At 43.1% G+C, this 14,195-nt stretch overlaps 2 protein-coding genes across 2 annotated transcripts in view; one reads left to right on the top strand and one right to left on the bottom strand.

Moving 5' to 3' along the window:
- The window catches only part of tfec (transcription factor EC), a gene marked incomplete at both ends in the record, with an annotated part of 32,433 nt that extends 29,313 nt beyond the window's left edge, over positions 1–3,120 (top strand). Inside the window, 4 exons of the mRNA XM_080518378.1 lie at positions 127–183; positions 300–375; positions 1,321–1,468; positions 2,593–3,120. Of these exons, the coding sequence (XP_080374504.1) occupies positions 127–183; positions 300–375; positions 1,321–1,468; positions 2,593–3,120 (809 nt within the window). The remainder of the gene's footprint in view (positions 1–126; positions 184–299; positions 376–1,320; positions 1,469–2,592) is intronic.
- Positions 1–14,195, bottom strand: part of mdfic (MyoD family inhibitor domain containing) — a 201,379-nt gene that overhangs the window by 24,303 nt on the left and 162,881 nt on the right. The window lies entirely within an intron of this gene.

Below are 14,195 nucleotides of genomic sequence, written 5' to 3'. Positions count from 1 at the left end.
CCTCCAAGCAACTTGATTGTTCATCTCCTGACTGGAGCTTCTGTGTTGTTTTGTTGTCTTTCAGTTTCTAAATTGGTGTGCGTTGCTAATCCATCCGTTCCCCTTTTCTGATTTATTTTCTGACAGAGCACGACACAAGGGTGATGGCCAAAGAGAGACAGAAAAAAGACAACCATAACTTGAGTAAGTGTCTGCGGGTGCCTTTCAACTCCCACAGTTTGTCATCTGAGAATGAGTTACATCTGGCCTTTAGCACAGTAGCCAACAATGCTCTTTTATTTTCTTCTTCTTTGGCTCAGTTGAAAGAAGGCGAAGATACAACATCAACTACAGGATTAAGGAGTTGGGGACACTCATACCAAAGTCGAATGACCCGTAAGTAGCAAAATTTGAAATATATTTACCGAACAATGCCCCAGCTCGGCTTCCATTAATGCCGCCGGAACAACCGCATGAGCTTGTGCGGTGGCCGAGCGTATTAAATTCAAGGCACAAAGACCCTCTGCAACGTTGTTCATTGAATTCAAATGAGTGCTCAAGCATATTTCAGTCATATTTCAAGGGTGCACTTGAACTTCCATTGTAGTCTCCACTCTATGAGTTGTACATCCCTTCGCTGGGTCTCGGCAGTTCAGCTTAAAGCATGAATGATGAGGAAAGGGTCAAATGCGAAGAAGCGGGCCACACCATTTGAATCAAAGTTTGAAGCACAATTGGAACGTTCAGATGGAGTGCGGGGACTGAATTGAAAATCCAGCGGCCATCTTCCGCGGTTGAACTTTGCTTCAATTTTAAATGGAAGGTTAGCGTTGTCATCGTGCCATTAACACGGGATAAAAGAGATTATTAGCGCCGATCAGACCAACGTCTCACTCGTGTGGAAAAGGACAGTTTTACTACAGCTCTCCTGTCCTTTTTAAAAAAGTAATAACATCTGCAAAAGAATGACTTGCACTCTAGCACCTTTAAGTCCAATTCTCCATTTTTCTCCGTGCCTTCCTGCTTAGCTCATTCTCCCTTACCTATTTTTACTCGAGGATTAATTTTACAGAACAAGGAGCTACAAGAATGGACTTTCCACATAGCTACTTAACTATTCTATTAAATTTCCCATTCTGTGTCTCCATGTAATGTCCAAGGATGAATAATTGCCCCGTGTAAATCGCCATTTCTTATTCATATTATAAAAAGAGGGAAGAAACCTCTGTTGAAACTTTTCACCCACATATTTTTTTCATTGCGGAGGATATTCTGCCGACATCAGGGGGTTCTGTCTAAAAGGTTATCTTACTTTTTTTTTTTTTTTCTTCCTTTCTGCAGGGACATGCGATGGAACAAAGGCACCATCCTGAAGGCCTCGGTGGAGTACATAAGGTGGCTGCAGAAGGAGCAGCAGCATGCTCGGGAGCTGGAGAGCCGGCAGAAGAAGCTGGAGCAGGCTAACAGGAGGCTGCTGCTCAGGATCCAGGTAATGCAATTCAATAGTCCAAATGAGTTTTGTGCATTTTCAGTACAAAATACAATAAAGCCAAAACAATAAAGCACAATAACTTTAACGGGAAAGCTACATGAATCATAATAAATGCTATTGTTTCCATAATAAAAGTAATAGTTATAGCATAGCTTCGGGTAAAACATTTTTCCAATTCTTCATGTGTTCACATGAGAAAACTACACATTTTAAGATACTTCACTATGATATTCCAAATACTACAGTTTTAGTTTTAAGACTGAATTAAGTCCCTATAAATTATGCCATTTTTGGTCACATTTTGAAACTACAGCAACCCAAGATCCAATATCGCAATATCTTTAGGGATTTCCCACTAATAGTTGTCATTAAGCACTGACATTTACAGCTGTTTACAGAGTTGCAGAAGTAACTTTGTGAAGTGTTCCGGTGAAGTTCAAATGTCCAGTTTCAAATTTCAGTGTAAAAAGCAACATTTTTATTTGAGAAGGTGGAATAACCATTTAATTTTTTAAAATTACATTCCTAAAATTTATTTAGCTTTTTTTTTTTTTTTTTTAACAATTCCATTTACTCCAATTGTTCTTATAGATTAAATCTGGGAGTATTTTTTATTCATACTAACAAAAAACTATCAAACGAGATTAATTGGATGCATCCAATACACCCCCCTTTTTCACACAAGTTGAAAAAAGGCTTAATGACTAATACATGCATACAGGAGAGTACAGGGCTGCGCCGTTTATCACAGTTTACGTCAATGATGAGAAAAGTGCAAAGAGTGTAATCACCTTGTGACCACCCAATCCAGGAATCAATGACCACCACTGACAATAAGAAGCCACGGAACAAAGGTCGGGGAGGGCTTAGTGATGACTGTGATGGGTGATAAGTGCTGATTGTATGTTCTTACTTTAAAACCTAGAAAACCTAACCTCAGTATGTGGAGGAGGAGTGAATAAAGAGGTGTGGTGGTGACTGTCTCAGGCTCACTCCCTGTTGAAATTCCAAAGTAGTAGAGAGGAAAGTAAATTTTTACATAGTTAATTCAGATGAAGCATGAGTGTTCTTCTGACAAAAGTGTTCATAACCTCACAATTTACTTTTGCCTGGCATCCCAGGAACTTGAGATCCAAGCACGAGCACATGGACTCCCAAACATGGCCACAGCCTTGGGTACAGTCGAACTATCCTCCCATCTCGTTAAACAACAGCAGCAGCAGCAGCAGCAGCAACAGCAACAGCAGCAACAGCAACAACAGCAGCAGCAGCAGCAGCAACAACAGCAATCGCCTCCGCAGGCCCAGCAACCACAGCAGCCACCCCTCTATCAGGAGGACCCCAACAGTGACTACCTCCAGAGGATAGCGGTGGTGCCCGGCGTGCCATCCATCGCCGTGGTCAGCGGGCCACAGGATCACATCGGCGGCGCCGACGCCTGCACCACGTTCTCCGACCCGCTGTCCCACTTCACAGACTTCTTCAACGTCACGCTGAAAGAGGAGCACCGGCTGGACGAGATCCTGATGGACGACCCGCTGTCGCCGTTCGGCACCGATCCGCTCCTCTCCGCCGGCTCCCCCGGAGCTGCGTCCAAGGACAGCAGCCGCAGGAGCAGCTTCAGCTCCGCCGAGGGTGACGACCTATAAGGGCGCCCTCTTCTGTGACCGTCCCTTGTTATCACCTCACGAAAACAGGGCTATAATCCCCCCAACCCCCAAGGGGTAAAGGACACAGAGAACCTATAAAAGACTGATTGACAGTGGTGGGCTTACAGTTACAAATACGTCCAGGGGGGCAAGTAATTTGAATGACAGCTCACAGCCCTGACAGCACACCTCAAAGTGCCTCTTGTATATAAAGTGATCAATTGTTGTTTATCAGGTGCGTGTCAGAGCTCAATTGTCGCAAAAAAGCTGACATTTTCCAAAGCTCAGTGGGCCCAGAAGTGTTCCGTGGACATCACACCTATAGAATATTATCATGGTTCTCTGTCTCCCAGAAAGAGCAGAAACATCCTTGTCATAAAAAGGGAGACATTTAAGAGTACATAATGTAAATGACTACTGTTTTTTTTTTAGTAAACACACTGTAAATATACAAAACAACCACTGAAAAAATGTCAGAAACTGTACTTTTTTTTTTAAAGATGCAAACACCACTACTCCACGTGAGAATTTTAACCATTTGCAGACAGTTGCATTGTATGATGTGCCTTATTTCAGATATGATGTGTAACTGATCTACTCACCTCAATGCTTAACATGTTCTTAGCTATACCTTTTAAATGTTTTTGTTTAATAAGAATTTTTTTGTATTTATATATGTTCATTCTACATATTCATAAAAAGATATATATTATATACATGTTGCCTTTTTGAAATTTCTTTTCTTGCGGTGTTTCTTGTCATCTTTGTCAAGCCAACACACTTGAATTCACGAGTAAAATAACATCAGAGAATAAAGAAAAAATCTCCATCAGCTTTTTAGTTCTTCAATGCGACACACACCCAAAGGCATACTGGCGATATAGTACAACAACTAATAACTACTCTGTTCACACATCAGTAATAGTCATGTCTCAGTATGAACTATGGCATAAAAGAGACCAGACATTCGTGGAAGAGGACAGCAGGGCAAAGAGAAGCCAACAAAGACTGAAAAGTTTAGGAGAAGGTGAAGCGCCGGCTTATGGAGGTGGCTGATTGGCATTGAGTGGCAGAAAGGAAGAGAGAGGAGGGAAATTGGATAATAAAGACAAGTAGAGGAGGAGTAATAATTCTGATGAGCCTACTGTGAGCTGATGAGCCCTTGAGGATGAATAATGGCGAGGGATAAAGAGTTGCAAAGAGAGCTGTTAGCCGAGATCCAAGAAAGTTCCCTCTGAGATAAGCAAATGGAGCAGATGGGTCCTCTCATTCTGCAAGATTGTCATCACAAAACACTATTTTTTTCCCCCATTGGCAAAGGTTTGCAGAACAATGTTTGCTTATGTTGGGTTAGGAAAATTCTTTTTACATCTCTGTTGAGGTGTATACGTAGTTTTCTCACCCCGACGCCATGCATTAATAATACAACAAACAGACGAGTCTAAAAACAACGAGCCAATACTTCCTGAATGGATTTCTCATCAAAGTCTCTCTGAATTAATGTTTCACAGTGTTTTTAAGAGTGTGTTTCTCGGCCGCAGGAATCGAAACATTCTTCTTTTGCATCTTCTCTTTCGCTGCAAATAGGACTGAACCAATCAATCCTTATGGACAGAGCCACTCCAACTACAAAGTGTTGAGCTATGTTTATGAGTAATTGGCCAAAGCAGTTATGGAAGGTAAATATAGATTTTCCTTCGAGAAAGATTGAGCATGACTGAAAGACTGAAATTAAAATTCAAAGGGCTCAGTTTACATTTTGATTTTCAATATATATATATATATATATTTGCCTTTTTTCTTGTATGGCTAAACTTTGGAAAATACACAAATCCAATTAGTTTTGCACAAGGATTGATGAAAGTTAGAGTCCAAAGAGTATGTAAATGAATCACTGTGATGAATGAATTGAGTGAATCAAAAAAAAAAAGGGGGGGGGGGGGGGGGGGGGGGCATGAAGCACAGATTGAAAAAAATACCCATGTAAAGTCATGCAACACTCTCTGGAGGTTTGCCCAAGAGATAAAGCATGATACACTGAAATGGAAAGTTGGCGTAAACTTCCTAAAGAATGCATTTTCTCCATATCAAAAGCTATCATGGGCAGGGTTCAAGGCCTGCCATGCACAAGCTTCAAAAGGAAATGTGGTCGGATGAGGCAACGGTGACATCAGAACAAGTGACTTTTTATTTGGAACATCACAGTTCATCAAGCCGAGGTTTGAAGGACTTGACAGGAACTGACGTGTCTGCACAGGGTTCGGGGGAAACATGCACGCATGTAGCATGTATGTTAGAGACATTAACTGCATGCGCTGCGAGGAAGGGCGTAAATTTGCCTGTGTGAAACAAATCCGGGGAAATTTGTGATCGTGCAAAACTCCTCGTCTCTTTCTCACTTCCTCCGCCGCTTACTTAATCTCCTTCACGAGAAACAGATGGCACTCTGGCCTCTTAAAAACCTGCCAAAATGTTGTAGTAAAATAATCTTTCCACTGTTTTTTGTGTTACTATAACGTACAGAGGAACATGGTCTCCCTCAATGAATTACCTCATTCTTAAGATTAAAAAAGAAAAAAAGGATGCAGCGATATCGTCTTTCGACCAGCAGGTGGCAGTGATGGGCTGTGTTTTGTCATCACACTGTGTGCAGTAATGAAAGGTAACCCAGTGCAGGGCCACTGTGGTGCCACAGAGAACATTTGTATCAAATTACTTTGGAAATCCAATAACCCAACGTGCATTTTAGTGTGTGACAATAGTTGGTAAACAGTAATTTCAAAATGTGGAAGTGTGCCGAGGCAGTATATGCTAAAGTCCGTGGCACTTCCTATGCTTCCCAGTATAAACTGACAAATCTAAAGAAGGCAAGTGATGTCGTGAACCTCACAGCGGAGTCGTTCTGTCACCAAAACAACGTTGTCAGACCTCCTGCCACCCACCAACACTGACACCACCACTGAGCAGGAGAAGCTGTCACCTGTGCAGATGCCACAGCTGCCAGCGTGCTACAATGCACTCACCTGTCGAGCCTGCCATTGGCAACTCTTAATCACCTCCCGCTGAGGTGACTCACTTTGGAGTAGCGTGCACACACACACACACACACACACACACACACACACACACACACACACACACACACACACACACACACACACACACACACACACACACACACACACACACACACACAAAGGCCCGCGCACACTCGCACACCCAAACAAGCCTCATCAAATGTGCTTGTGTGCAAACACAAATGCGCACGACCCTCCAAAAAAAAAAAAAAACACACACGTGCACAAACCCATGCGAACTACACAAACACATGCACAGGTGTGTAGTTCATTGCATCTCGTTGCCACAAGTATGAGGGAGAGATGGGGCGGGAAAAAAAAATAACCACCTAAAAGCCCTCATCAGGATCTGGACTGTGACAAGACTTGTGCACAAATTAGGTGAAATTTGAGTGGGAATAACAATATGACAGCTGGCAGTGAGGCACCAAACATCAAGTGTCATATCTATTTTCAGCCGTGACTCAGAGCTGTGTGACAAAACAACACCATGCTGCTTCTCAATCAGTCAGCCCGTCGACTGGAAATGTGCCAAACTAGGGCCCTGGATGAGTTTCCCCTTCAGGAAAAAATATGAAATGATCTGAGTCTGAGGTCAAAGTTAAAAGTGAGATTATAAATCTTAGCCGAAGTTGGACCAACTAGGTTACCTTCGTATCGCCAGTATTGTCTCTTCCGGTGCACCACAGTAATTGATCCCATGATTCTTTTGGGCACTAGCTTCACTGATGCCTATATAGAAGACCACACCCTGGACCAACGCGCAACAAACCCAAAACGTCACCAAACCAACGAGGCCCCACATGCGTTAACAATGGAACGCAAGAGCGATGAAAAAAAAAAGAGGGGACCTTCTTGAGATGCTATAAAATTAATGCGATTTCCAGAGTTTTATGAATCGAGCCAGATGCCAAATACATAACTTCAAACAAATTGACTTCCAATTATTGGTGCCGCACAGCACTTCCAGATGTGCAACAGATGGGGCCGGGGCGACCAAAGGTGTCTCGGTCGGCGCTTTGTGTTATTCCGCAGTAAAACAGCAGTACAGTTGTATGTGTTTTAAATCACAGTGGGCTGTGGGCTGGAGGTGAAGGGAAGGACACAGGGATAGTGGAAGAAAAATGAAAGCACATCATTAGGAAAATGTAAATCTGCACAGCACAGACAGTGGAGAGCCATATGTAGTATTAATACAGCTTGATATTATGTAAAGGCAGATGAGATGCTGGGGCTGAAAGCTGGAGCCATATCAAGCAAGTGGGGGGATTCAGAAATGTAAATGTTAATGTGATCTCTGCTGTATCTTCCAGTGCTGGGATTAAATGGTAAAAAGGAACAATTATGGGGCATGCTTTTTTGTGCATATGTTAATAGCTTACAATATCTTTGCATACGTAAAGAATTATATATGATTAGAAGATATCCGCAGAATATAGTGTTATATATGAGGAGGTTTTACAGTAGTCATGCGGAGTGCTGCACTCTGTTCAATTGTTAATAAAGTCTCTCCTCGGAAACTTTAAATAATTTGATTAGTCACTGTTAAAGCTACATAAAAGTAAAACAAATGTGATTCAAAGTGCAAAAAGTAGCTGAGCACGGACTTCTTTTCACTGTGGAGGAAACTAATAGAATATCCAATAGTGGTATGGTGTCCTGGGAGGGTCATGGCTCTGATCCCATTATCACCACCGAGTCGGGCCCTGAGGGAGCCAAAATAGCTGTGAGTTTTTTTTCCCAGAGCCCAGAGTGAAGGACTCTACTGGGGCCCTATCTTTACTTCACTAGCAGTCCGCCCGAGCACCACAGGCCCCTCCATGAACCCCCCCCCCCCCCCCCAACCTCTGATCCTCAGGGCCAAAGACCTTCTCCTTGCTTCCTCTCTGTTTTCACGTATCTCCGGCTGTCTGTTCAAATACAGCGGCGAGCGGGGACCATTTTGCTTGGCCATCGTACCTCTGCGCTTCCTCTAATTCCCTCGTTCTGCCAAGAGTTGTATGCTAATCTAGCTGGCGACAGACAACCCCCCACCCCACCCCCCTTTCTCAGTCTCCCTGCATGCACACACACTGGAACACGCACACTTTAACCTTGTGTAATCTGGGTGACCTTGGGCTGAATGGGAAACTGCTGAAGAGAAGTCCCTGATTGATTTATAATTTAAAAGAGCAGCAGTGGCCACTGTACCCTTATTGGCCACTCATTGCCAGAATCCCCCTTCTGATAAACCTCCAAATTAATAATAATAATAAAAAAGAAAATATGGGAAGAACACAAACTGCTCAACATCGAACAGTTACAAAGTCTTGCGATCTTGCTTTTCTTTTCTGATTCATTGTGTTCTGGTGGAGGAAGCATGAGGCGAAAGTGTAGCTGGGTACAGAGGACAATAAGTTACAGACGGGTAAAAGGGGAGACCATCAACAAGATCATTATTAGCAGGGGAAAATAATTTAGACTGTGTTTTGGGTGCTCTGATGGGCATCTCTTCTGCATTATTCATTCACCTTCCCTTTCTCTCTCCTCTCCCCTGTTCCCTCTCTCCACCCAGGCCAGGCGCTGGGCCTTAGGAGCTGGACTCATCTATTATAGATGGGTAATTGTTTATTAAATGCAGGGCTGACCCTATTATGCCTATTACCCGTGTGCTGCACACCAGTGTGGCTGGCAAGTGTCTGTGTTTCTTCCATATTCCAGAAGATCTGACAATCCCCTGTTGAGGACGTGAGGCCGCTTTGGCATGAATAAGTGTCAGCACGGCTGGGGATGTTGGGGGGGGGGGGAAGGAGCGAAAAATAGATAGAGATAGGAAAGAGAAGGAAGACGGCGGGAGGAGAGGATGATGAAAAATAAAGCCAATGCCTGTGTGGCTGCCACTGGCCAAAGAAGTATGTCTCTCCTTCGCCTCTAAGGCTTGGTGGAAAGAGGCAAAGACAAAGGGTGAGCTCAAGAAATGCTTTGCCTCTCATTACACTGACTCCTAATCTACCTCTGCCCTATCCCGGGCAATCCCTGCTGCAGGCGTTTGGAGGCTAAAGCTTCAAACTAGGCAGTTTGTCCAAAGCGGATTCATTACCTTAGATAGGACTACCAATGAGCCTGCTAAAATGTCACATTTAAAAGGCAGCGGCGCCGAGCTGAGCCTTACTGACACTAGAGGTCAGTGTTGTAACAGAGTTCAGATGCAGCCCTGAAACCAGCAAACAACAGTGAGTTTAAAGTAGAGGCAGACATTACAAAAGATAGGAGAGGCTGGAAAAAATAATTCAGGTAATGGAAATGAATTGAAATGAAATGATTAAGTTCAGTTAATTACTCGGTAGCTTAGGCAAATCAGCTTAACTTATATCAAAATCATTATTTCAGCCACAACGGCAGATTCAATGAGAAGATATTTAGCCAACATGCACTTAAAACCAGTCTATGTATAGTAGGATCAGGCTAATGGATTATATCTAATACACGTGAAGCCCGGCATGGCGACAAAAATATGTGTGCTGTTCGAATTTATCTAGGATGCGGGAAAACATCCCAGATGAATTTACTGCCACAGATGGTGCAGAAGAGCAAAGGATGTTGTGATGACATGTTTCTTTGTCACTGCTAAAGTATTTATATCACCTCCTTATCAATTTGCGAACGGCGGTCCTACTAAATACCAGCACGCTCTTCATGAAAACAGATAAAACAGTTCTCTCCCATCCTGTGAAAGGAGTCAAAATACTGAGTGAGACTATCTACAACACAGCAGCGAGGACAGAAAAAGGGAAAAATACTGCCAGGCTCGGATGTGCCGCTGTGCCGCGGTATGATGAAGTGATCTGCATGATGGCATGTCACTGGTTATTGGCTGGGTTGAGAGTGATTAACATGGGGTGTTAATTAGTGGGTCGTCAGGAGTGGGTGTGTGGCTAACAACATGGCTCCGAACAGCACGGTCACACATAAACACACAGCGCAGTTCAGGCCTTCTTTTACAATTAAAACGAGTCTGACAATTAGTGCCGAGTAAAATTATTTAAATTATGTCTCTTAATATGTTAGATTTAATGAAAGGCAAAAAAAAAAAAAGGGAAGAAATTAAATAAATCCAACTGAAACACACAATTAAAGGATGTGCCTGAGAAAATACAGTTTACAGAAATAAAGTCTAAATTATTTGCTATTAATGTACAAAGCACTGGAGGTTAAAAACTGTTCGGACTTGAAACTGAATCAATTAAGTTAACTGAAGGCACGATTATGTGCAGGAAACTGTTTTGTGGCTCCTGGTGTATTTACTAAATAATAATTGATAAAACTGGGAAGAGTACTGTCATTTTGAATTACCAACAATAATAATAATAATAATAAAAAACCACTGAACATGAAGATTGGTTTTTTTTCTACGTGGAACCTACATGCACACAAATCAACAACTAAACATACATAATTATCCCTCTGTGGAAAAAAGCAGCACATTAGAGGAAATCAATGGCACATTAGTTACAATCTTTTCAATTTTGCACATAAATAAGGGCAGCCAGCAGGAATTTCAGGAGCAGATTTGCCCGTAATGCTGTTGAGTTGATTAGAAGAGTGCGAGGAGAGTGACTGAGAGAGCCAGTAAGTAAGAAGTGAGGAGGGAGTGAGTGAGTGAGTGAGTGAGTGAGGGAAGGAGGGAGGGAAGGAGGGAGGGAGGGAGGGAGAGAGTCAAGCCGCCCCTCTTCCCTGAGCTTATTTATTCCTCCGGCATCCGGCCCACTGATTAGGTAGCGACAGAACACCCTTTAATGCGTCGCCACAATGAACGAAGCTGCTGCAATTTCAATGGGCTTATCTGTTGCGCTGTGTTCAGTAAATAATGCCGCAGCTGTCAGTGGCCTCAAACACATCATCCATGTAGCTAATGCTACGCCGGGATTAGCTGTGTTGAATGAAATCTTGTCACCGAGCAGGGAAGGCTGTGCCAAGCTCCAAACAGTTTACAGGACCCTCCGCCCCAAGTGGAACAAATAGAATGTAATTAAGTAGAGATGAGAGCAACAGAGGAAGCGTAGTTAGACATGGATGCACACACACAAACACACACACATGCTCACGTTCACTCCTGCCAATGCAAATGCTTCTTTGTTATTTGCTGCGCCTTTTAATACCCACAGAGAGTAAAATACCTTTTTCTATTTTTTTTTTTCCATATTATGGAATTTGTCATGTTCAGTTGGAGCTGTCATAGCTAGAACAGTGTGCGCTAATGTGTGTAATCTGCTTTGCAACACATCAATTATGATGGATATTGCTCCACCGCCATGCTTCCAGGGTTTTTATACAAGCCTGCAGGGGAATCCGTCTTTTCTTGTTAGGCAACCTGTTTAGTAAATAATGATCCACTTTGAGCCTGGCTGATGCCGTATAATGTGATGTGTATGCATGTGTATGCATGTGTGTGTGTGTGTATGTGTGTGTGTATGTGCGGTGCTCTGGTGCACAAGGATCAAGCATACCAGATCAAAAAACACTTACGTGCTGGCTGGAATTCAATCATGCCTGCGCGGTGTGAAACCCACGTCATGGAGAAACCGAAGCTGCTTCGGAACGTGTTCGGAGCCCACATGTAAAAACTATAAATATTATCAATGACTGGTAAAAGTATTTCCAGAACAGTGTGCGCAAACAAAAGAGTCTAAAAGAGAAATATTTAGATCTTCCAGTGTGTCAAACAAAATAATAGTTTTTTTTTGCCAAATCAGATGTTTTGTTTTGTTTTGTTTTTTTATTCAACACGACTGATTTGGAGTGTATTTTCTCCAATTTCCCTTTCAATAACACCAACTTTAATTGTCCGTTTGGGTCCTTTTCCTCTTCTCTGTCCCTGACTTTCCACTTCATCTGAACTCTGGCGGTGATATCTGGCTCACTGTTTTTGGACCAGCTCGTTCTTTCCCAAGCCACATCAGTTCATAGACTCTTATAAATGATGTCCCTCAACCTCTGCCCTCCCCCAGGATGGGACGGTGGTGAACACGGGCTGAGTGGCACTCAGTTTTTCTCACTTTTTGTTTGCAGGTCAGATAATTTGCAGAAGGCAGTATGGATAGAGGTTTGCTGGAGCACAATTTGACAAAATGCTTTTTTTTTTATTGAAGACTGTTCAAAAGGGGAAAAACATTTTTTTCCCTTAATGCTAAATGGCCACCCTCAAAGACAGCTCGGCTCAGATAGAGTATATACTCAGGAAAAGCTTCAGCTCTGGTTCCTCGGGGAGCTGCAGAGGATCACATCGAGATCCCTGTCAGATCCCCACTACCCTACATTTCATTCATTCAGTCAGTCAGTCAGTCAGTCAGTCTGTCGGCTGAGCAGAGAGGCAGGTAACAGACAGGGCAAGAGAGGCCTATTCACTCCGAGATGAACACATTTTTTTGTGTCAGCATAAAACCCACGAGCTGCACTGGGACCCACTCATAGACGTGGCTCTCTGTATGGGCCTCTTTTTTATTGTATGTTGTTGTTTTCACTTTGCTTTGTCAAAGACTTTGGTGGATTTTTTTTTTCTTTTTATATACACACTCGTGCATCTTCACACACTGCTGTCAGAGTGAAAAACTGCTGAGATTTGGAGGCTTAATCTGAGATTGAGGTAGACACCTCTGGAAATTCTATTTACTCCACGCAAGCTTCTCCCCAATGTCCCATAAAGCCCGCTGCCTATGAACTAAGCTGGCCAGGGTTTCGGGGGGGGGTTAAAGCTCTCCGGCAGAGAGAGTACCTGCCCGGAGTGTGTGTCAGCCTGTTTATGTGCATCCCCCTCCCCTTCCCCCCCGCCTTTTTCCAATGTAATGGCTTTATTTATGAAGTGGCACCAGCAGTAACAGGCGGGTGATAAAGGAAGGGATATTGTGCTATAAAACGGCAAGCCACGCAGTGGTCTGCAGCCACGCTACCTTCAGCTTTTAAAAGATTGATACTATCGATGTTCATCATCGGCGTGATGAGCGAGCGAGGTGAGGTGACTGCTGCTGGCAAGAAGGCAGCGGACAGTGAAGGAGGTAGTAACTCTCCCACTGAACACCTCAAACACAGAGAGGCGGGGGATTTTTCTGGAGGAATGAGGCTAATATAGATATTATTTGGTGAAAAGCTGGAAAACACAACATAACATACTACAAAATACTGAATTGGGTTTGCCTTTAGGAAGAATAAGACTATGAATGACAGTGTTTGCCTTATGATGAACTGACAACTTGGCATTTGTACGCATGGTCAGCTCAATTAAATGCTTCTTGCTTAACGTTCTCTTCAAAATGTGGTTTGTAGCTACATATGGTGATAACTACTGTTGATTTTCTGACATTTAATGTGAGGAAGTGTGTGAATGTTAAAACAACATATGACTAACATATCACATGGAACAGAAATAGAAGAGATCTGTGAGCTGACATAAAAATAAGCATATTTTACAGCAGTAATTAGTTATTGCTGAGTTCAGTCCAGAAAAACTTACAGAAGACTTACAGAAATATGTTATTCTTTCTAGAATATAGGATGATAAAAGTCAGAAAATAAATCCCCAACTATATGTTTTTCCAACCTATCCCCAAAATCGAACCTGGACTGACAAAAAAAAAGAAAAAAAGGTGTGCTTCTAAAAACAAAAAATGAGGACATTTCCTCAGAATTCCCCACGGCGGAGGCCCGCTGGTCAGCGAGAGCAGCAGGTTTCCACGAGATGCTGAAACCTGTTGGAACACACAGAACTCATTCAAGCTCTTCAGTCCGTCCACTTCCTCTCCTCCCTTTTCTTCTCTTTCCAAGCTCGCTTTCTCTCTGCCCTCCTGCTAGCTGTACTTAAAGTCTGTGTGAGTGAAGGAGAGCTTCAACCTCTCCACCGCGACCTCTGCTTCTATGCACCTGTGCGCCGGGTAAACCAGTCATTAAAATGTTCATATGAGTGACCGTTAAATGAGCACATTGCCGGTGTTTTTCTTTCCCGGCGTGCCACTGCAGAGTGAACTG

The sequence above is a fragment of the Blennius ocellaris genome, assembly GCF_963422515.1.
Source record: "Blennius ocellaris genome assembly, chromosome: 22".
Lineage (NCBI taxonomy): Eukaryota > Metazoa > Chordata > Actinopteri > Blenniiformes > Blenniidae > Blennius > Blennius ocellaris.
The sequence above is the reverse complement of the archived record's forward strand: the minus strand, read 5'-3'. Positions and strand labels throughout refer to the sequence as shown.